We start from the raw sequence: 25,836 nt of genomic DNA on the forward strand, positions 1-25,836 counted from the left end.
TGTCTTTAAAACAATTTTTGTCATTTAAAGATTTCTTCAAATAATTGTTTTCATCAATTAAAACTTTGTTGAGTTGATTAACCTTATGTAATTCTTTTTCTAACAATTTGACTTTGTCACAACTTCTAGTATACACAAATTTTACCGCTTTGTACTCATCTAGCAATTCTTCATAATTAGAAGGATAGAATACATGTACCTCATTGCTTTGAACGCTTGAGTTCTCATCTTCTTCTTATTGGAAGCAAGATTTAACCTCATCTTCGCTACGAACATCTTGACTTAGAGAGTATCTTAAAGCCATAAGACAAAAGTCTTCATCTTCATCTCCATCTTGATCATCTAACCAATTCCCACCAAGACATTCAAATCTTGTTAACTCTTCCTTGAATCCATTCTTCCTAAAGCAACTTGAGGCTTCTTCAACTTGAGGACATAGTGTGTCCCAACATTTTTCACAAGAAAGCATTTTAATCATTTCTTCACTTGAAAGAATTCTATGAAGTAGTGATATAGCATCAATTTGCGTTAGCGCTTTATTTACTACTTCATTATTTTGGAATGTTGGGTGCACTACACTTGAAGATTCTTGAGGAACAAGGTTTCCTCCCTTGATGATCCTCCATATGTCATGATCCTTTGATTTGACATATATCTCGAATCTTAATTTCCACACATAGACATCCTCTCTATCAAAGATTGGTGCTTATCTAGCCAATCCTTTAAGGTATGCCATTGTTTGAGTTGATCCCAAGAACGTTTGACTCGGGTTTTGCACAAAATGGTTTTTGACTCACTAAAAAACGTTTCTAGAGCAAAGGTTCGAGCGACCGCTCTGATACCAATCATAAGTAACTAGGGGGTGAATAGTTACTTAATATATTTTAGCACTTTTTCGATGATCAATAAGATTTGAACAATCCTTGATCAACTTAATCAATTCAAACCCAATGTGTATAGTGTTTATGTTTGTAGTAATGTGGAATGTAAAGTAAAGAACATAAACTCAAGAATTTATAGTGGTTCGGGTGGATGTTAACTAATCCACCTTAAACCACTCCCTGATTCACTAATCGGGAGTTTTGCTTCACTAAGCCTCTTTCTATAAATCCGGAGGAGATCCGATTTACAAGTCTTGTACTCCTTCCTAGACAATAAACCTAACCCTTCTATCCCTTTTAAACATTACCTCTAACTTAGATCAATTTGTCTTCACCTTGGACAAGTATTAATCCTCAATGGAATTAATCAACTTTCTAGTTCCCTTTAAGGAAGATGATAGCTAAGCTAGCATATGCATCTAGTTACAAAGTACAAGACTCACCCTTTCTAGTGATGACAATCTAAAAACAATTCAAAGGATTAATACAACATAAGTAAACTCACAAAGATAGTAATTTGATAGTAAGTTTACAACCCCTTCTACAATCTATGAGATTATAGAACTTCTCTTACTAATCACAAACACATGTATATGAAATATGATCTTGTGATTCTCTGGTGATTTTGAGTTAAAACATGCAAGAGAGTCTTCAAAGTTCTCCAAGTCTTGATATATATATGGAGAGATAAAAAAGTAGCCGTTGTTGCGGCTTGGACTAAGGTCGACCGTGGGTCAACCGCACGCGGTCCAGTCCAAAACACCTATCCGTTGTATAGCCGTTTGAATCAGTTTTGAACTTAAATCTTTGGACTCTTTACTTCATTTATTACCTGCAAAAGATATCCACCATCTTATCCAAGTACTATATGCATAAAGTGTTCATTTATCTTGGATGTATTGCCTTGATAGTGACTTATCATGTTCAAAGTGGTAAGTCTAACATTCTTGGATACAACTCATGATAATCATTTGAGGTAATCTCAATTTTGTCATAATCTTTTGTTTATAATCAGCACATTTGTTGAAGTCCTATTAGTTGGTCAACATGTCATTAATAACAATAACCCACTTAGTCACAAAGCACATTAGTATTCAACTTTAAGCTTGTTTGTGAATTAATTAAGTGTGTTCATGATGTCTTAACAAGTGAAACAAGTAATATCAATTAAGCATGTTATAAGACATCAAGTTAATCAAGTCTAAACCATTCTTAAATTGTTTCTAGACTTAAGCAAATCCTATGTGTGTTAATGATTTTTCAACCTTAATCCTTTTAAGTGCACTAGATTATGACTCTTTAATTATTATCCAAGTAGCATATATTGAAGTAGTCCAAATACAAGTTGATGGTTTTCCAACTTGTAACTCATAGCAAGACAAAACTCATATATATATATATATATATATATATATATATATATATATATATATATATATATATATATATATATATATATATATATATATATATATATATATATATATATTAAGTAACTACTAGCAAATTGGCATTTAGCACATAATCAAATAATACTCATGTATTAATAACAAGTAGTCAAATAATATTCATGTAATGACTAGCAAGAGATCACTAATTAATCTAGGATTAAACGTATAGTGATGACATAGCATTTAACCAAGGCTATGTAAGTTTTATTTGCAAAGTGACATTTGCAAGATTAATGTATATGTATAAATTAATGTCCAACACATGTACAAGGAAAGAGCAACTCTTGGTTGAGACTTGATGACCATCCTAAGTATGTCTAAATACATTTTAGATGCACATTTTTTCTTGTAACACTTATGTGCTATCCTTAATCAAGGCTAAATCGTCATTAAGGTGTCATTAGGTGTAATTAACCAAGATTAGTATTCTAGTGACCAAAACTCTTTTGGATATGAATTAGACAACTATTCTAAGCATGTTTAAACAAGTTTCATAAATTATAGAAGCCCCGAATTTGATAAAAATTCGGGCAGAACCTTCTACGGTCGACCCACAGTTGACCGTGGAGTCGACCATGCACTCCTGGTTTCATAAACTAGGGTGCAAGGTTCCACGATCTGACATGCGGTCGACCGTGGATCGAACTGTGTAGCTTATGCTCTTATTTTAAGCTTTGTTTGGTTTGGTCTTTTGCTAGAATGAGTGTGGATTAGTGAACTTGTATATTTATGTCAAGATGTCTACCATCACCTTAGTGAGTGAGAATATACTACATACATATATATGCATAAAATGGACAAGCCACACAATTAATCAATTAACACATACCGGAGCATCCACGTATAAGGCAAACTAAGCATACCGTTCAACCGCTATATAACAAGCTAATAATCAGCAAGTAAGTTCACCAACGACGAAATGAACAACTCCAATAAGCTACACCCGGAGGGTTAGCTACATCACAATGATACAACGATATATAACAATAAAGCGTACAACGCCCAAGGTTAACCCCTTAACCCAATACCAAAAGTCAATTACCGCAATGAAGATTGGCCGAACTACACGAGCCATAGTAAAACCGCATTCACACGAGACTACTATCTTCATTACCACAACAACATCGAGGTTGGCCGAACTACACGAGCCTTAGTGAATCCGCAACCACACGAGAACACTACCTCAATGAGATGACCGAACTACACGCGTCATCGTGAATCCGAACTACACGAGACTCACTTTCTTAATAATATGACCGAAACTGCACGCGCCATCGTGAATCCGCATCCACACGTGATCCACTTCTCCAATCACAACTCAATACCAACCCTTCGCCATTGGGGTTGTATAATCCATATCACAAGCATATGTGATAACGTACACACAAAGTGTGCACCTCGCCAAAGGTGGTCAACCAAAACGCACAACCGTGCCAATTGGACCTATTACACAAGTCCATCAAATCCACCTATATGTAACGTGAGCTCTATAACCGAGAACCACTTCACCCGACCCGCACCCATCCTACACATACATATGCACATAGGATATTAACACTCACCTTGTCGTCTTGAAGAGTGCTACCGAATAATCCGCAATTAGCCGATAGAATGTACCTATTCCAAAATCACAATACAAGTAACACGCTTAGAGTGGATTTACAAGCCAGCTCAAAATGACACTTAGTGCAATTTCGACCAATTGCACTTCCAAGCACAAACCGCGCCCAAACTAACCAATAATCACTAACACAAGTGAAAATGGTCCTAATACGCCAATTAAACCCAAACACAAGTGTTAAACACTTATCATTCTCAAAATCACCCATAAACCCTAATTTTGACTTATTTCAAAATTAATCAACCAAATACCCCCAAATGGGTTCCAACACTTCCATAATCATTAAACCTAGTGATTAAACCCAATTTACAAGTCTTAATCATGGCCAAGTCGGTTTTCAACCCAAAACCCACCAACGACAACAATAAACCCGATTACTCGCAACACTAAACTCACTTCATGAGTTTAAATGGGTTTCTCAACAAATTTAAGTTCAAACCCTAACTTGAATATCAAAATCAAACAATGAAATTCGGAGTTAGACCTTACCACAATGACCAAAACGTACCTAGGAACGAGGTGAACAACTTTAACACTCGAGCTTTTGATCAATTTGAGCTTTTCCTTCTCCAAAACCCCAATTCTCTCTCTAGAACTCTCTATCTCTCTCTAAGAATGGATGAGAGTGTTGAATGGATGTAAAAGTGATCCAAAGTTGGATCCAAACCAGCTGATATGGCTTCAGATCTGTCCCAAGCGAAAAGACCAAAAAGCCCCTCATTTAAATCTAATTAGAAAAAGACAGAAAACTGTCGCTGGCAAGGTCCGCGGCGCGCTCACCTAGTGGTGCGCGGCGCGCTTACCTAGTGGTGCGCGGCGTGCACAACGGTCTGAGCAGTATCTGAGCTTTTTAATTTACGTCAAACTTCATACACTTTGTACGCCATTTATACTCTATGTACAATAAATATCTGGGTCTTACAACTCTCCCCCACTTAGAATCGATCACGTCCTCGTGATCCTCGTCACTTAACCAACCGGACCCACATTCTATGGTCCTCAAACATACGTTCCAAACCGACTTCCACAACAATTATCATAAATTCGAAGATTAATCCCTTTACCAATTACACACTTGCACTCATTTCTAGACTGCTATGCACAAATCATCCGAAAGCAACTACAAACGCTTAGCATACATGGAAACTATCACGCGTTCTTCCTACCCCTCTAGGCAATTCTTCCCAACGAATAACCTTTATTACAAAATCGTCATCCGCGATTTATCAAATCCGCAAATCCGAGCACTAAAACTTGCTCAATCCTCACATCGGGAAAAACTCAACCAATCTCTTACCGAGATATCAACCCTTAGCGTACCCTTGCCAAGTACAATGCTAAAAGCAACCAAGTCCCAACATACGGTCAATAACCAAAACGACGAAGACCGAACAAAAGCGAATCCTTACGGATAACACTTATCACTAAACATCCCTTGTAGTGCGCAATACGACCAATACGCAACTATCGTAACATCGTAAGCAAACGACTAAAACCGATAGCGCCCAAAACGACTATGGCAACGCAAGTCCCAAGGTGTACAAAATCGACTATTGTCACACCCGTAACAACATGTGAGCGAAATATGGCTATTGCATCACTAATCACACAACATGGTCCTCACGACCCCACCATTAGTGTATAAAACAACCAATAGTTCTCAACACAAACCACATGAAGGCTGGCCGAAACCACACGCGCCTTAGTAAATTCGCACTACACGCGACTCACCACCTCCACCGCAACAACAATCGGGATTGGCCGAACTACACGCGCCCTAGTGAATCCGAACTACACGAGAGTCACTATCCCAACAGAATGACCGCATCCACACGTGTCATTGTGAATCCGAACTACACGAGACTCACTTCCTCAATATAATGACCGCATCCACACGTGTCATTGTGAATCCGAACTACACGAGACTCACTTCCACACTAAGATGACCCAACTACACGCGTCATCATGAATCCGCATCCACACGTGATTCACTCCTCAATAGAATGACCGCATCCACACATGTCATTGTGAATCCGAACTACACGCGACTTACTTCCCAAAATCTCAACACATGAATGGTACTCCCATTCCCATTCCAATAACGTTATACCATACCGATATAACGCTACTCCCATGGTGAAGTTAGCGGACCGAGTCAATGGCCATAACCCACCAATCACATACGCTCTTTTGGCCTCAATCAACGAGTAGTGTAACATCGCGCACTGCTACACCATAGTGAGTCCTAACGGAATACACTAACCATCCATCCCAAACCACAAGTATATACACATACTTAGAAACATTCCACTCACATCGAAAGTCTTTGCACACGCATCACACGTACGTGTACACAACGCCAACACAATCGAGCAAGAACCGCCCATATCGCACATAGGCACAAAACAATAATTCTCCATAAGAGAATCTGTCACACACATCCCTTAACCGAGGGATCCCACTTTGCTCATCAAATAGGTCCATTTATCTCTCAATGAGATTCACCTCATTACCACCTTCGTGATAATTTTAAATCCACTACCTTAAGTACAATTTATTCCCAATCGTACCTTTACCACCATTGACCAACGTAGGTCTCAACACTAGCTTCGAATCTATACGAGCATCGTCCCATAACAACACACTAGAACATCTTCATGCAAGAGTACAAACTCCCCCACTTAGAACGCCATTCCGTAAACACATCGCTGAAATAATAGCATCCCGCGGAAAGACCACTCATCAACATACACAACCAATATCCTCATTGGTCATAGTCCTTGAATTCTCACGAATTCGTCTCCAACAATATATTCCGACGATAACCACATGCTTACTCTCACGGAAAGAGTGACCACCAATCCAACCACTAATGCGCCAATCACATTATCATAATTCCTAAAAGAGAGACGAGGTTCACCCGTCTTGCATCTCATAACATGCACGTCACCAAACCTTGCTCCAACCTTGAGCATATGAAGAATTTCGGATTATCCTTTGCTACTTCAACCGAAGCACTTACTAAATCGTACGAGTATCACCCTAGCAATCATCGAGTTGCAATTGTTTGTAACTTCCACCCCGTCACTCGAACACCTAAGGGTTTCTTGCCGGTATCCTATGTTCAATGTAACCGTAACACCATCGGAGTCGAATACCATGCTAGTAGGTATGAAAGAGGCATCTAACGTTGCGTCTCGTAGACTCCATTACCAACATTCATCTAGATCAAACACTTGATCTCAAGGGTTTCATACACCCGACGAACCTTATGGCTCATCAACTTCAATTCGAAAGCGAACACGCTCTAACACCCGAACACCAAAGCCCGTTTCCATGGCTTGGTAGAAACGTTCTCACGAATACTAAGGAATGCTTGGTTGCACCAAGTCTTATGCCCTTCGTCCGTCAATCCAAAAATCACCATGGGGTAATTTCATTAGGAATGTCACCCATAACAACAATACGTACAACACAAACGAAACCTTAAGGGTCTCACTCGAACGAGCTTAACGACCCTATACCAAACAAGTGTCGAAGCACCCGAAGATTCATACCATAGAGTCAAGGCACAACACATCACTTATACACTCTACTGAGTGCAAACCGAAACCATAAACGTAAACCGCCCGCTCGCTACGAATTATCTCCAACGGAGAATAAAGTTTAGCTAAGACTTACGTACATACCGCATGTTATTACAAACGAACAACATATAATTTCGTACTAAAAGTACCTGATGTGGCGTTGTTGGGCTTCCGTGCTCCACTACCCATCATGTATTCACGCTCTAACCTCCTAACCCGATCGTCATGCGATTCGGAACACTCTGACTTTCAGTGTCCCTCCATCCGGCAAATAAAACACCTGATCGAGCCTAAAGGCACAACCGTACAATCTTGTGCCAAATGACCCCGTTCTCCACACTTAAAGCACGTAGGCCTGTAACCCTTCTTACTCTTCTTCTTCACATTCCCGACGCCTTCAGGCGTACTTCGTGCCCTCTTACCATGAGCACCATGTGACTCTAACCTTGCAAGTACTTCTTCATCATTACCACCTCGAGGTTTGGGAAACCTCTTTTCAAACTCTTCCCTTACGACTTTAGTCACTTGGTCTCGGACCATTTCCGTTATTCGTCCTTCAACCAACTCCTTGGTTACTTCCCTAACCTTGTCGGTGAAAACCGAGACATATTGTTCAAACACGGCCTCAATACTTAACGTTAACTCATCCTTCCCCTCGTGAATAGGCTCACTCGTTCCGCATCCATCTTCCGTCTTCATTCTAAAGAAAGCAATCGATTAAGCAACGAATGAGCACAATCATACGTACAATCCCGACCCATCTTGCTCAGCAATCGTCTTACATCACTTATCAAATACGATTTGCACCCGTAAAAATGGTAGCTAATCATTATTACGCGTACACGCCGTATCCACTCGTTAGTACCACGACCGATTTGCTCGATGATATAACCCAACACAAACACAAAATATATTAATAATGTCCGCATATTAATATAAACGTTAGTCCACCCATAAACTAGGACACTAACCAAATTCCCATTCCGATCCGTAATCCTACAAGTCCCGCAACAAATAAGCACACACAATTCAAGTCTAAGTCTAGGCACCTATCTCAAGTCGCATAAATCCCTTAGACCATGCTCTGATACCACTTGTAATGACCCAACCCGTTATCCAACCGAATACGCAAATTCTTTTTTATACAGTTAGGGCGCGCGGCGCGCAACCCTCTCTGTGCGCGGCGCGCACAGAGCCTGATCAGTTATGTCCAGATTTTCCATTTTTCGTTTAATGATCTACCACTTCCTGACACTTTTAGACGAAACGGTTTTCACAACACATTATAATAAGTAAAACTCACACGTTTTCATAATAAAACAAGTTTTACGACACCGGGCCCACATCGGCCGTTTTACGACTTTCGTACAAAATACAAGTTTTCGACCACATGATTTTAACACAAAATAAAGACCGAGCATGGTGATTGGGGATACACTACCCAATCATAATCAATCCAAAAGCACGTCTTCTAAAGCAACTACGCGAGTCCACTAGTTCCCACGCTTACTTGAGCCACCGCATCCATGCAAATCTATAAAAATGTAAACAACGAGAGGGTAAGCTAACGCTTAGTGAGTGAGAATATACTACATACATATATATGCATAAAATGGACAGGCCACACAATTAATCAATTAACACATACAGGAGCATCCACGTATAAGGCAAACTAAGCATACCGTTCAACCGCTATATAACAAGCTAATAATCAGTAAGTAAGTTCACCAACGACGATATGAACAACTCCAACAAGCTACACCCGGAGGGTTAGCTACATCACAACGATACAAGGATATATAACAATAAAGCGTACAACACCCAAGGTTAACCCCTTAACCCAATACCAAAAGTCAATTACCGCAATGAAGATTGGCCGAACTACACGAGCTATAGTAAATCCGCATTCACACGAGACTACTATCTTCATTACCACAACAACATCGAGGTTGGCCGAACTACACGAGCCTTAGGGAATCCGCAACCACATGAGAACACTACCTCAATGAGATGACCGAACTACACGCGTCATCGTGAATTCGAACTACACGAGACTCACTTTCTCAATAAGATGACCGAAACTACACGCGCCATCGTGAATCCGCATCCACACGTGATCCACTTCTCCAATCACAACTCAATACCACCCCTTCGCCATTGGGGTTGTATAATCCACATCACAAGCATATGTGATAACGTACACACAAAGTGTGCACCTCGCCAAAGGTGGTCAACCAAAACGCACAACCGTGCCAATTGGACCTATTACACAAGTCCATCAAATCCACCTATATGTAAAGTGAGCTCTATAACCGAGAACCACTTCACCCGACCCGCACCTATCCTACACATACATATGCACATAGGATTAACACTCACCTTGTCGTCTTGAAGAGTGCTACCGAATAATCCGCAACTAGCCGATGGAATGTACCTATTCCAAAATCACAATACAAGTAACACGCTTAGAGTGGATTTATAAGCCAACTCAAAACAACACTTAGTACAATTTCGACCAATTGCACTTCCAAGCATAAACCGCGCCCAAACTAACTAATAATCACTAACACAAGTGAAAATGATCCTAATATGCCAATTAAACCCAAACACAAGTGTTAAACACTTATCATTCTCAAAATCACCCATAAACCCTAATTTTGACTTATTTCAAAATTAATCAACCAAATACCCCCAAATGGGTTCCAACACTTCCATAATCACTAAACCTAGTGATTAAACCCAATTTACAAGTCTTAATCATGGCCAAGTCGGTTTTCAACCCAAAACCCACCAACAACAACAATAAACTCGATTACTAGCAACACAAAACTCACTTCATGAGTTTAAATGGGTTTCTCAACAAATTTAAGTTCAAACCCTAACTTGAATATCAAAATCAAACAATGAAATTCGGAGTTAGAACTTACCACAACAACCAAAACGTAGCTAGAAACGAGGTGAACAACTTTAACACTCGAGCTTTTGATCAATTTGAGCTTCTCCTTCTCCAAAATCCCAATTCTCTCTCTAGAACTCTCTCTCTCTCTAAGAATGGATGAGAGTGTTGAATGGATGTGAAAGTAATCCAAAGTTGGATCCAAACCAGCTGATATGGCTTCAGATCCGTTCCCAAGTGAAAAGACCAAAAAGCTCCTCATTTAAATCTAATTAGAAAAAGACAGAAAACTGTCGCTAGCAAGGTGCGCGGCGCGCTCACCTAGTGGTGCGCGGCGCGCACAATGGTCTGAGCATTATCTGAGCTTTTTAATTTACGCCAAGCTTCATACACTTTATGTACGCCATTTATACTATATGTACAATAAATATCTGGGTCTCACAGTTATTATCAAAACACTTATTGTTATGAGTTAAGATTAATATAATCGTTAAGTATAAACTCACATTCCCCCCAACAAAACTAGATAACCGTAACTGAAAAAAGTGCCCAAATGTAATATTTATTGTATTTTTCTAACGACAACCTTAATTATTGCTAACGACAACTTTAATGGTCGTTAACACTAATATTTGATTTCTATATCCGTAATAAAAAAAAAAAGTTTAGTTTAAAGGACTTCCAAGTTTAAAAAATCAAGCACCTCGTTAATTTCTATTTGTATGTGAACAAAAAAAAACTTCGAACATTCAAACGAATAAAACCATGTGGAACCGGTCCAAATAAGTGCCCCCGGTTGCGTACTTTTCCAAGTGGTTAGTCGCCACCACAACGCCACCGCGTTTTTACCTTTCTCTCCGGCGACTTCTTCCCCCCTTAATTCACGCCTTCCTTTCTTTCCCCCCCTTTTCACGCCACTTCACACGATCCATTTTTCATTCCGATCATCACCCTTACTCTTACTTTCTTCAATTCCTTTTCTATTTCCAATTATTCAATCAATTCATCAGTTAATTAAATTAATTACTTATACATTAAATGTGTATTTACATCTATATATAGACAATTTGTATTGAATTTTACTTGTAATTTATGCATCCTTTTTGTTGTGTACCGGCTGATCAAAATAATTCGATGCCGGCTACTCCATCATCATCTGCCGCCGCCGCCCTAGGATCCGATTATTCAAAGCAAATTAATCTCAATCATAACGTTAATTATAACAACAATAATAATCATAACCCTAACCCTAACAATCACGTCACGTTTGATTCGGTGTTTGATGTTACACGTCAGCCGATGTTGAGATTAACAGCTGGTGATCAAAGAGATGTGAAGATTAATGATATTGTAGGAAGTGGAATTTCAGGAATTTTACATAAATGGGTTAATTATGGTAAAGGTTGGAGACCTAGATGGTTTGTGTTACAAGATGGAGTGTTTTCTTATTATAAAGTTCATGGACCTGATAAAATTATTGTTACTAAAGAGACTGAGAAAGGCGCTAGGGTTATCGGTGACGAATCGTTTCGCAGATTGTCCAGACATCGAAATTCGTCTAGTTTTAGTAGTGGCAGTAGTAATAATTCTCATAGGAAGCCAGTTGGTGAAGTTCATCTCAAGGTCAATTTTTTCTCATTTAGTAATCTGAATTCATTCATATAGGTAAAGGTAAATAGATGATTTGATATTATGTTATGTGTTTGCGTATTGACTGTGGTTGCTAATTCGAATGGTAGTAAGTCTTTTGATTGTGCATATTGGTCCAGTTCATGACTGAGATTTGTTTGTGCTATATTTTATAGGTTTCGTCTATTCGTGAAAGTAGATCAGATGACAAGAGATTTTCGATTTTTACGGGTACAAAAAGGCTGCATTTGAGGGCAGACACTAGGGATGATCGACTTGCGTGGATGGAAGCTTTGCAGGCTGTGAAGGGCATGTTTCCTCGGATGTCGAACAGTGAATTAATGGCTCCGATGGGTGGTGTTACTGTGTCAACTGAAAAGTTGAGGCAACGTTTATTGGACGAAGGTGTAAGTGAGGCAGCCATTCAAGACAGTGAGCAAATTATGAGAAGTGAATTCTCAGCAATGCAAGATCAGTTAGTGCTTCTTAAGCAGAAGCATTTGCTTCTCAGGGATACCTTGCGAATGCTAGAGGTACATTTAAGTTTTCAGTGACGTATAAACTTATTCCACTCAAAGTTTGATTATATTTGAGTGCGTTATATAAAGTTCTTAAACCTTTAATATTCATTTATTCTATATCTTTTCGCATTATTCTGGTTGGGGTTTAGGTTATCGTATGTCTTTTCTTTTTGTCTTGGTAGGTAGGTTATGAGTTCAGTTTTGTTTGGATTTGTATAGATATAGGTGTTCATGAGGAACCATTTGGTGTACTTCTGATGGTACGAGGATGTCATCAGATTATCAGTTACTCACTACATCAACATCTGTTAATTGTCATTTAAACCAACAACGATGTAATCAAGTTCATTATTTAGAGAACTTTCAATATTTCGGGTATTATTCTTCCAAGTATACAATTGTGGTCGCTCTAGCAAATGTGTGTGTTCGAATGTAGTAAGACTAGTTTATCGCATGTACCAGTGTAGAACCTTCTGTTCTTCTAATTATAGAAGTTATATAGCTTAAATAGTAAATGTCATTCATTCGCCAGTGAATGATTAGCAACTTAAATTCTTGTGTAACTTTGATGTACACCCTTCATCTTCTCTGGGACATACTTTCATAATTATGTTTTTTTACCTCACTCTGACTATATTATGCACATTATAAGTAGATGAGAATACGGTAAATATGTGCACCACACTACTTCAATTAATTATTACAAGTTTTGTTAATGTTTTTTTATGTTGCTTGTAGACAGAAAAAGTTGATCTCGAGAACACAGTAGTGGACGAGAGCCAAAGGCAGTCAAAAGAGGTTGGGGCAACTTCAAGACTTAGGCAAGAGAAGTACAGTGGTATGCATATGAAGCTTTTTATTTGACACGAACTGACATATTCTCACTTTATCGACTATTAAGTGTTAGGGTGCAAACCAAAGTCCCACATCGGTCATGGGACAAAACAAATGTATGTATATAAGTTTAAGGGAAAGTCATTCTATCACCAATTGGTTTTAGAATAAGGATGGACTCTTAGGCTTATATTGCAGGACATTGTGTTTGGGCTATGCGATCCTTACATTAAGATCATTTCTTCTTCCTACAAGAAATATAATATTATATAGTTAATCTAATTTGTTTTGGAAAACCGAAACATGACACTAACCACGCTGGCTTGCAATAGCATGTGGGATGTGTGTCAGTAAGGATTCTCTCTATGTGACTATGTCAATAGTTGTAAATGGAAAAAATTAAGGCCTGTATTTTTATGTGAAAAATTTCTCTTTTACCTTCATTTCCGCGATCAATTTCTGATGCAAGTAATTAAAATTCTGCCATGTTCACAATTGTTTTCTTTTTTATTAAAAGCTCTGTACCATTTCTTTTATCATTTTACAAGAAGATAGTGGGTCACGGGAAATATAAGTAATGTAGATGATTTAAGTTATGAGGAGATTTAATGTGTGGGACAATCTGCCAGGCTTTTGTTACCATCTTCTATATAACGTTTTGCATGTTATTTCTGTTTTGCATCCTTGTCCATAAAATCTTATATGGACTGCAAATTGTGAGAATCGTGTTTTATATGAAGATATAGATAGAAAACAAGTTGTTCTCATTGGTTGAATGACTTGTCCATATATAAAATGTGGTTGCGCTTTGTGAATGATCATACTATATGTAATATTTGTATTTCTTTTCTATGTTCCTTCAAATAGCTAATATTATCTATTTATGGTCAGAAGCTAGTCCAAGTGAATCCGAGGATGACAACGATAGGGGAGATGCTGCAGAAGAAGAGTCAGATGATGAAGATAATGCGTTCTTCGACACTCGGGACTTTCTGTCATCAGGTTCTTTTCGAAGTACAGGATCTGACATGCGTTCTTCATCTTTTACTTCCGATGATGATGATGATTTTCAAGGTAATGAACACGAAATTGACGCTTCCATTAGATCGGTTGGTACTAACTACCCTCTTGTTAAAAGACGGAAGAAGTTGCCCGATCCTGTTGAAAAAGAGAAGGGAGTGAGTCTTTGGTCCATGATTAAAGACAACATTGGCAAAGATCTTACCAAAGTCTGTCTTCCTGTTTACTTTAATGAACCTATATCGTCTCTGCAAAAATGTTTTGAAGATTTGGAGTATTCTTATCTTCTTGATCGAGCATATGAATGGGGCAAAAAGGTGAGTTTGTCAGCACTTTACGGTCCTGTTCATGGAAGCAATTATTCTATTACAGTTATTATAATTATAAGTTGCCTAATGTTTGCTTACCAGGATACAATGTTAGCCTGTATAACTTCTGTACTTGATAATATCATTTAAGAGCAGAATCCCTTTAAATTGCATAATGTTAATTGTCATGATCCTCTATATGGATCATGAGTCTAGTCTATTGTGCTATATGCTGTATTAAGGTATATATTGGTTTAGCAATGCATTCTTTAATCTGCTTCCTGTGTTATATTGATTTTTGTTACCCTTAAATTTTTTGGAGAAATATTGATGTTTGGTTCTTATGATCGAAGAAGTACTTACCGTTGACTAAATATACCATTGAGTACGAATCTTTGAATTAAAAATAATCTCTGTGACCACGATTATTGAATATACTAATAGACGTTGATAGCATTTTAATAATTTTAGCATAGCCTTACGTTGGCTGATGACTGAAACATAGTGAACAAGACACATCATGTGCTATAGGAAATGACAGGTACACGTTGTTAGCTGCTTAATTGGTTATTTTAAAGAAATTAAACTTGGTAGGCCGGAGTATGCTTAGCTTAATTGTGTTCATCTATTGAAAACTACTGTCACGACTTTATCTTTAACGTTGACAATATCAAAGATGAGAAAATGGAGGAAAATATGCTCTCTGAAGTCTTATTCTGTAAATTCTTGTATCCATTTTCTTTTATCCCCCATGATAAATTGAATATTCATTTTAGTTGTTGCTTTGTCTTCTCGTTTTTTATTTGAATAACTCTTCTACAGACCTCTTTCATTTGAGTCTCATTTTTCTACTGTCGATTTTGTGTTAGGGCAACAGCCTTATGCGGATTTTGAATGTGGCTGCATTTGCAGTATCTGGGTATGCTTCTACCGAAGGAAGAAACTGCAAACCATTCAATCCATTGCTTGGAGAAACCTATGAGGCAGACTATCCAGATAAAGGACTCCGTTTCTTTTCTGAGAAGGTCTACTTTATTCTGTAACGGTGTTATATATCATCCATATAAGGTATTCATGTCTCATATATAACAATGTCATATATGCTTTGTATTGTACGCAACAGGTGAGTCATCACCCGATGATTGTAGCCTGTCACTGTGAGGGTAAAGGATGGAAATTTTGGGGAGATAGCAACCTCAAAAGCAAATTCTGGGGTCGTTCAATTCAGCTTGATCCTGTTGGTGTTTTAACTTTGAAATTTGATGATGGAGAAGTATTTCAGTGGAGTAAGGTAAGGTACTCTGCATAAATGTTAGTAATATCGAGTATCCATTCTTGCAAGATTAACCTACCTTATGTTTAATCTTCTTTCAGGTTACAACATCTATATATAACCTTATATTGGGGAAACTGTATGTTGATCACTATGGCACGATGCGTATTCAAGGGAACCAAAATTATTCCTGTAAATTGAAGTTCAAGGAGCAGTCTATCATAGATCGAAACCCGCATCAGGTTTTTCTTTTTCTTTTATTTTCCTTTTTTCAAGCTTTACCTCTTTGTGTTTTGTAGTCAAGATGACCATTATAATTCAGCATGTAATTTTTGTATTCACATTCACCTGCATCAACTATTAAATTCAGATAGTATACGCTCTCCTCTGTTCTTACTACCATCTTTTGATCACATTAGATGAGAATTTATCATTAAATATTTATGTATTTTAGTTGTTTTATGTTGAATTGAAATACGCTGTTTTATGTTGAATTGAAATACGTATATGCATGAAATTACTGAATTATTATTATTGTTATTGGGTATTGGGTATTGGGTATTTGGTGTGTTGAGCAAGTTCAAATACTATTTTTATTGGCTTCATGTGGGTTCGTTTGGTTGCGTAAGGGAATCACTATGAGTATGAGATTGATAATAAGGTGGAATGGGAATGGATATCACTTTCAAACCCTTCTCCCGTAGGTTTAAAAAGTTTCCATTTGGAGGGTTTGATTTCCAGATTAGTGAACCCACACCCCTCAAACAAACTACATAGATCATTTTCTTTCATACCTGTCACCATACTTTCTCTTCAAAACCCATCATCCAAACACACCCTCAATTATGTTACTTCTGATATTCCTTGCAGTATTAGCAGTCCTTTAGTACAGTCGAGAAGTTTGCAATTATCAATACTGTGAAACCTTTACTATATGGTGGATTCCTCTTATGAACCTGAAAGTACTCCAAATTTGATGGAGAAAAGATGATTTGTGTACTCTGTTTTTGTAATGTAATATCGTCTGTTCATGATGTAAGTGTGGTATTGTTCTATGTACTTGGTCTACTACATGTTTGACGAGCCTTTAGTTTAGTCCGAAAGCAAGTGACCTTTGTTTTGGCCTTTTACTGACTTATTTTTACTTTGTACTTTGAATTTAATATGTATGTTTTGATCCTCCACTGTTTTTTTACATAACCCATTTATTTAAAAAAGAAATGTCTTCTAGATATCATCAGTTTTTGTTAGTATGCAAGTGCTTTTCAATTAACGTTTTTATGGTTGGCATTAAATACCTCAAAACCCAATATCTTACATGATGCTTGAAACCATGATGTATGTATGCATAGCTCTTTCACATATGAAGATAGATCATGTATGCATCTCCTCATCTGTACTTCATGATTATATTCGACCTATTGGTAGTCTCTGAGTGTAGCTTCTTCATGATCCATTAGACTATTGTGGGTTGAAATTGGAACTTGGTTTATTTACTACGCTTGTGTAGAATCATTGGATTTTTCATTACTAATCTGAACCGAAAATGTAATTATGTATAGGTACAAGGAGTTGTTCAAGACAAAAGTGGAAAGACTGCTGCCACTTTAATTGGTAAATGGGACGAGAGCATGCATTACGTGAATGGTGACTGTTCTGGGAAGGGTAAAGGTGACCCGTTTTCGGATGCCCATTTGCTCTGGAGAAGAAGCAAGCCGCCAAAGGTTCCCACAAGATATAATCTAACACGTTTTGCTATTACTTTGAATGAGCTTACCCCTGAACTAAAGGTTCACTTTCACTTGATCATTTGATATTAATTAATCTATCCGAATGAATTCATTTATGACCCTTAAATTTTTATGACCCTCAAAATACTGACTTGTACATTTCAATAAAATTGTTAAAGGAGAAGCTTCCACCAACTGATTCAAGGCTAAGACCAGACCAAAGGTGTTTAGAAAACGGTGAGTATGAAATGGCGAATGCAGAGAAACTAAGATTAGAGCAGCGTCAGCGACAGGTACACACTTTCTCTCTTCATGTATGTTGGTTTAAGCCTATTCGTGGCATTATATACCTTACTAGTGAAATGACCCGTGAAACCACGGATTTGTTTAAACGAAACAGTTTAATGATATGTTTAAGGTATTAAGTGAATGTAAATGCTAAAGTTATTTAGTTTAATGACCCGTGAAACCACGTAGTCCGACTAAGAAACTCGTCAGCTGAACATTTCATCAAACACCTAAAATGCAATATTAAACAATCCATATCCAATTATAAGAGATAATGTTGGTTGTCATTTTATTTTAAAAGTGTAAATTAAAATATAAATGTAGAATTGGTTTCCTTCTGCCTAACTTTTATACCTTCTCGTACTCAATTCAAAATAATTAATTAAAATAATTTAAAATGATTTAATTTTAATAATTTAAATAATTCAAGGATGAAGCAGGTCAAAGCATAGTGAAGGAAGACAAAATTAGGAAACGATGGGAAGAATACTTCTCATCCCTTTTCGATGGGGGAAGGACTAGGAATGGAGAACCTCATGTCTATGATATGGCCCCACAATATCAAAACAACTGTTTCTGCACGAGGATCAACCATGGGGAAGTTAGAGTGGCCCTACGCAAGATGGGGAGAAACAAAGCAGTAGGACCGGACCAAATCCCCATAGAGGCGTGGCGGTGCCTAGGCGATGATGGGGTTAGGTGGTTGACAAACCTTTTCAACATGACGTTTAGAAGCGCAAAAATGCCAATGGAGTGGAGACTGAGCGAGGTTATTCCCATTTACAAGAACAAAGGGGATGCACAGACGTGTAGTAACTATAGAGGTATAAAGTTACTTAGCCATACCATGAAACTATGGGAGAGAGTGATTGAGACTAGGCTTAGACGAGAGACAAAGGTGTCAGAGAATCAATTTGGGTTCATGCCAGGACGCTCCTCGATGGAGGCAATTCACATTATTAGAAGTCTTATGGAGAAGTATAGAGAGAAACAAAAGAACCTACACATGGCTTTCTTAGACTTGGAAAAAGCTTATGATAGTGTCCCACGAGAGTTGATTTGGAAGATCCTTAATGGTAGAGGTATCCCAAGTAGGTATATAAGAGCTATTATGGACATGTACCAGGGGGCGAAAACTCGCGTTCGGACGACAGTAGGATACACAGAGTTTTTCCCAGTAGAAGTAGGTTTACATCAAGGATCTGCTCTTAGCCCTTTTCTTTTCGCTTTAGTCTTAGACGACCTGTCTCATAGGATACAATGGAGTATCCCTTGGTGCTTGATTTTTGCCGATGATATTGTCTTAGTATCGGAATCCCAGGATGAGCTAAACAGAAGGCTGGAGCAATGGAGGAATGCCCTGGAACAAAATGGACTTCGGATTAGTAGACTTAAATCGGAGTATCTTAGATGCGACTACGGGAGGATCGAAGATCACAATGATACTGTGGATATTCGTATTGGGGATCAGGTCTTACATCCACAGGATTCCTTTAGATACTTAGGATCAATGCTACACAAATCGGGAAGGATAGATGATGATGTGTCTCACCGTATAAGAGTAGGATGACTGAAGTGGAGAGCTGCGAAAGGGGTTTTGTGCGACAAGAAGATACCCCTTAAATTGAAGGGGAAATTCTTCAAGGTAGCGATTAGACCGGCCATGTTGTACGGATCGGAGTGTTGGCCAATGACGAAGGCCCAAGAGAGGAGGATGGAGGTGGCAGAAATGAGGATGCTTAGGTGGACGTGTGGTAAGACCATGTTAGACATGATACCTAATGGAATTTTTAGAAAGAACTTAGAAGTTGGGAATATCGTCAACAAGATGAGAGAAGGACGACTTAGATGGTTTGGCCACGTAAGGAGGCGGCCACCCACAGCACCGGTCAGGAGAGTGGAAGCCCTCACGGTTGGCGGCGTAAGGAGAAGAGGTAGACCTACACGTAGGTTGGAGGATAGACTGAAGCTTGACATAAAGGAGATTTTATTGACCGAGGACATGACTTCTGATAGAAATTTGTGGAGGAGTAGAATTAGGATTGATGACTAGGTTGTATATATATTTTATTTTATATTCTTTTTTAATTTTCTATTTAGTTTTATATATTTTTATCGTATGCCTTTTGCCTACTTGCTTTTTTGCTTCATATATTTTTTGCTTCATATATGTTTTTTTTTTTTTTTTTTTTTTTTTTTTTTTTTTTTTTTTTCATATACTAATACTTATTGTAGCATATCCCAACATGTTGTGTGCATTACATTATACTTATTTACTTGCCTTATAGCACTATACCGTTACATGTCGCATTACATTATATCGCATTAAATTACACGTATTTACATTTACATGCTACATGTCTTTATGCTTACATTGTATACTTATATGTTTTATACTGCATTGTATAACTACATGCTCTATACCTACATGTTTACATACACATTTTATACTTACATTGCATGTTATACTTGCATACTTGACACTTACTTTTTTCACTTATATGTTCTTTTACTTTACTTTGTTACATGCCATATTTACCTTTACATTTTCCACGGTAAGGTTCCTTTTATCTACTTTACTTTACTTGCATTTAGTTACTTCACTTAACGGATTTCATGGTTCTGCTCGCCGGAGGTCCTTGGGAAGCAGCCTCTCTGCCCTATAGTATAGGGAGGGACGACTTCTTTTACCCGCGGACCGATAGGTATCCGTGGGGGGAGGAATGACTTCCCTTTTACTCTAGAGTAGAGGAAAGACTGTCTACATCTAACCTCCCCATACTCCACTTTAGTGGAATTGGGTATTGTTGTTGTTGTTGTTGTTATTAATAAGATTTAATAATAATAATAATCAATTAATAAGATTTAATTTTAATTCAAAATTATTTAGATTAATGACATCACCCATCATGCTTATAATTTTTTCTTTTTCTTTTTGATTTTTTCTTAACAAAGGAATTAGCCTAATAATGACATCATCATTTTAGCAATATAATAGAAACTATAGATTATTGCTAAAAGGATTTACAAAGTTTGATAATGATTATTAATATATAGTACCCTGAAACATTAGGAGCCCATAGAGGTGAGATAGGAACCAAAGTTACAATTTATTCTGTATTTCTGACTGCTATTGTTTAGGGAATCAATCAATAATTTACTTCAATTGCTCATGTCCACAAACCCTCTTCCCGAATTGAGGAACTTATAATGAGCAGTATCACCTCTAGGTATCCCAAAAAGGAAATGCCAAAACCGTTGGGTTCTTTTTTTTTTTATAAATAATTTAGAATCATGAAATCAGAAGTTGTGGGTATATTATACAATTAACTGACTTGATAGAAAAGTATAGTTCATGTTTTCCTTATTTATCCTGGAACAATTCAGAATGGGAACTTTCATATAATGGAGAAAATCTAAAGGCAGATCAACGATGTAGCCTAGTTATAGACGTTCCCTATAAGAATGTTCTATACATACAATAACGGGAAGTTTCAAAAGTTCATTTCATATAATAGTAAAACGTGTAGAGTTTAATACATGTTGAAACAAAGTATATGAAAATGCATTGAACTTTCACCAAATTTCTATTGTATGCATCCAACTTTAAAATCTCCAATTGTATGCATTTAACTTTCTAAATTGTTTTATGGTGTGTATTTAACCTTTTATAATAGGTAACCTTCTATTAGGTATTTACATTATTAGTCCCTCATATTTGTAAATCCTAATTTCATTAGTCCATTCATCATCTTCATCTCATCATTAAATCAATTTCTTTTTTACCATGAAACTCGATAACTCAGTTCATCACCAATTCATCAAACTCATCATTTCTAAACATATAAATATAAACACATAAATATAACTGGATCTGAAGACATATAAAGTTATGCCTGGCAAACGGGTCAGGTTGGGTCGGTTTGGGTAACGGGTCAAAATGGTTTTGGGTTGAAATGGGTCATAGGTCAAACGTGTCAATTTTTAAAACAGGTCAAAATGGGTCAGTTTGGGTAACGGGTCGAAACAGGTCACATGTCAATTGGGTCAAATGGGTTGCATCGTTTTTTTACATTTATTACATTATTTTAGTTATTATTATTTATTATATATACATAAGAAAATATTAATATACATAATAAATGATATAACCATGAATGGTTTCACAAATTTTTGACGGATGAAACTTTTTATGTTCGACCCATTTGACCCATTCACAAAACCCATTAGACCTATTTCTATATATTGATCTTTGAGTATTGATACCCATTAGACCCATTCATTCATTTTTTGTATAGGACTCAATAGGTTGGAGAGAAACTCATTTGAATCTTTTTTTATGTTTTGATTTACATTGTTAGGCCTAATTTTTCTCAAGACCCAATTGACTCGAAAGCTTGACCCATTTGACCCGAATTTGAGTGTTCGGGTCTCAATTGCCAGGTATAATATAAACATATTATCATTTTCACTCTTATAACCAATCACATAGAACTTAACAAACATAAGTTTGTAGCAGAGGAGTCAAATGTATGTTCTCGATTACCAAATGGAAAGAACATTATTTACAATTATGATAATACCCTCCTTGTTAACCAAACGGCTCCCAAGTAGAGCAACAATTATTGTTCAATTTTAGAGCTCATTTCATAAATGTCTTCACAAATACGGATGACAACACATGGTCAGGAAGCAAAATAATAAGGGGTTTTCTCGATTTCGTTTCTTCAAGCACACATGATTGAACCTTATTTGAAACTGATGCTGGTTGTTGTTCCGTTATGGTGTGATATATCACCAATTTTAACATATGGGTTTTTCTTTTGAAAACCCTAATTCAAAACTGGTTCCCTAATTTAATACTAACTGATCCCTAATTCGAACCCTAATTCGAAACTGATACTGGTAGTTTCTCCTCTTGCGAACCCTAATTCGAAACTAATTTAACATTCAAAATTGACTGAACTCTTCGAAACTAATGGTGGTTGTTTCTCCTTTTACTAACCCTAATTCAAACCCAAATCGTGGATCGTTGGGTTCTCCTTCTGCGATGGATATTGTGTGTGTTTTGGGAGTCTGGCCTGTACATTGAGGTATTAATGCGGTGTATGACTTGATAATTTCAGTAGATGATTTTAATAGAGTTTTTCATCTGCACATTGAATTTGAATTTTAGATTGTTAAATTAAAAAGATGGGAAAATTGTTTTAGAGATTTGTAACAGAGATAACTAACAGTCGTTATGTGGAGGGACCAACTGCGTCAAAAAATTAATGTTAGTAACTTGATATCTGTTGTATAAGGCATAAGTTGCATACAATAGTACATATTTAAAAGTTGAATGCATACAATAAAAGATCTGAAAGTTCGATGCATACAATAGGAATTTGGTGAAAGTTCAATGCATCTTCATATACTTTTCCCCTAATACAAGTCCCAGAGTTTCATGCCTTGGCATGTAGTCAAGAAGAGAATAAGATGACCAGACACATGCAATGAACATAAGCAAAATACTGCATGTGACCTTGAACATGTAACAATCACACCAGACCATATTTACGATCCTTTTTGTGCTTGATTGTAAAGTGTTAGCCGTTATCTAGTTTTGTTTTCTCCGATGATAACTTTTTCTTAATGTAATACAGGCACGGAAAATGCAAGAGAGAGGGTGGAAGCCACAATGGTTTGCAAAAGATAAAGGGAGTGATAGTTTTGTTTATACCGGGGGTTATTGGGAGGCTAGAGAAAAAACCAAGTGGGATTCATGTCCCGATATTTTTGGTCAAGTTTCCTCAGATCAGACATTAGACTGAGACCGAGTTTTCAGGTACACTATAATTTTCAATTCAGAAGGTTGCTGAAAAGACGAAGACATTGGTAGGTTGTTAGAAGGCTGTTTATTGTTCTCTTATCTGTGTTACGTTTTTTATATATACTCCCCTTCCCCTACTTGTATTTTTTATGTACTCTTTGTTTTAATTGTTCCTATAGCGTTTTCAATTATGCCCCTGATTTGTGGGCCTTCTCATACATAATTTATTGGATATTGATATTGCATAATACCCTCATTCACTCTTTAAACATATCTTACAGAATTTGTAAATGCGACCGTTTAATTATTTTTTCTTCGTAAAAAGGATGATTTGGTAATTTTTCTCCCTGCTGCACACTTTTATGTTCTTTTCATATGGGTTGTGATCTGTTTACTGTGGTTAGCTTACGAAGAACGGTATAGTGGCTGAAATAGCCAGGGCAGACCTGTTTCCCTAAATGCCTGATTTATTAATAACGTGAAGTTGAAGGTCAAAAGTTTAGGGGAATAGATTAGTTTAGTGTTGGCTGGCTCTCGACACCGTATCTTGTCTAATCGAGTTGCTTGGTTCTAAATGCCGAGAACTAAGTGTGTTGTCAATATCATTATCGAACAAATGAATAAAGTGAATGAACGACAAGACATCCAAAGGCATGTGGAATGTTCATGTTATGGATCAAAAGAAAACAAAGAACATCTACCAAGAAAGCATAAGAAATGCTATAGTTCACTATGGTAGTTGGAGATTAGAGAAAAATGGATAATTGGGACCATAGACAATGTAATAGTGTGCCATGAAAGTGGATAATGTAAAATGACTTGAGATCTACTATGTCTCAAAAAAGTTTATGCTAGCAAAACAAGATGACCAATAGGAAATAGGACCCAAAGTGCAACTCCAAGTGTCATTCTTGGAATGTGACGGTACGATTTCAAAATTTGAAAAAGTTATAAAGTTGAGTCATTTTCAAGGTTGTAAAAAGATGTACACTATAAAAACCTCCACACGAGACCATGAACTTTAACACTGAGAAAGGACCTTTTACTTAGCATTACTTAGGGTGCGTTAAATTGACCTTTAATTAAATGATTAGTACTGAATGTTAAATCATTCAACAATCAATACGTTTGTTAATGACATTTAAATAATAATTGATGTTAAACCGTTTATTGTGTTGATGAAATAATTGTAACCATTTCCCATATCCATTTCCTTTGATACACACATTAACTTATATTCACCACACTTGTCAAACAATTATATTTATTTATTTATTTATAAAATGTTAAATGTTGTTACATTTAGTATACATATCAATTAATTATAAAGTTCATTCAGAACGATTATCAAACATATTATATATTATAATTATAAATATATTCAAATGGAAAAATGAAATTGTTACTGTTTAATTATTCTAAAATACAGTAGTAATTAAATCCAAATTGAGGGGTAACGTTATTGTGCAATTTTTGACTTCCTCACACCTTTTTTGAAGAAAATAAATAGAAATGCTTTCCAACTCTAAAAAGAAATTCAAGTATGGTTGGGTGGTTGGTCTCCGTTACTCATTACCTATAGCTCACGAGTTCGAATCTTTCAACATTTTTTAAAGCAAATAAATACAAACGGTTTTCAACCAACACAACAAATGGATGTACGTTTGGTGATTAGTGGCTTGCAATCCTTTCTTTCAAGGTCACGAGTTCGAATCTTTGCAATGATTTTTTTTTCTGACCTTTTAATTTTTATTAACGCGCCGCGGCACCGCGCGGCTAACCTACCACTTGCTATTGTTAATTAGAACATTTGAATGATAAAAAACCTAATCATTATGTTTTACTCCGTATTAAATTAGCAAACAATAATTTTAAGGAGGTGATTAAATTTAAGTTTAAGTATGGATACTAATATTATCAGTTTTATGAATTTATCACAATTGTGTATTAAATTTAATGTTTGAAATATTAAATGTGAGAGTATA

The 25,836-nt window shown here is 36.9% G+C and overlaps 1 protein-coding gene across 2 annotated transcripts; it reads left to right on the top strand.

Moving 5' to 3' along the window:
* The first annotated feature begins 11,179 nt into the window (after positions 1-11,179).
* On the top strand, positions 11,180-24,189 carry LOC139866347 (oxysterol-binding protein-related protein 1C-like). Of its 2 annotated transcripts, none has more exons than XM_071854565.1 (10): positions 11,180-12,059; positions 12,242-12,598; positions 13,325-13,424; positions 14,312-14,757; positions 15,618-15,773; positions 15,872-16,039; positions 16,123-16,263; positions 17,584-17,811; positions 17,931-18,044; positions 23,685-24,189. In XM_071854565.1, exons 1-10 carry the CDS (start codon positions 11,529-11,531, stop codon positions 23,850-23,852), a joined length of 2,409 nt encoding a protein of 802 aa, XP_071710666.1. In that variant the 5' UTR covers positions 11,180-11,528; the 3' UTR covers positions 23,853-24,189. The 2 variants fall into 2 exon arrangements, with proteins under 2 accessions (XP_071710666.1, XP_071710667.1); XM_071854566.1 differs by having other exon boundaries at positions 14,315-14,757.
* The last annotated feature ends 1,647 nt before the right edge of the window (positions 24,190-25,836 follow it).

This window comes from Rutidosis leptorrhynchoides, chromosome 9, assembly GCF_046630445.1.
Source record: "Rutidosis leptorrhynchoides isolate AG116_Rl617_1_P2 chromosome 9, CSIRO_AGI_Rlap_v1, whole genome shotgun sequence".
Taxonomy (NCBI): domain Eukaryota; kingdom Viridiplantae; phylum Streptophyta; class Magnoliopsida; order Asterales; family Asteraceae; genus Rutidosis; species Rutidosis leptorrhynchoides.

Coding starts and splice junctions, on each gene's coding strand:
- LOC139866347 (XM_071854565.1), top strand. CDS start 11,529: ATGCATCCTTTTTGTTGTGTACCGGCTGATCAAAATAATTCGATGCCG. Junction 12,060..12,241: donor TTGGTGAAGTTCATCTCAAG/GTCAATTTTTTC, acceptor TATATTTTATAG/GTTTCGTCTATTCGTGAAAG. Junction 13,425..14,311: donor TAGGCAAGAGAAGTACAGTG/GTATGCATATGA, acceptor ATTTATGGTCAG/AAGCTAGTCCAAGTGAATCC.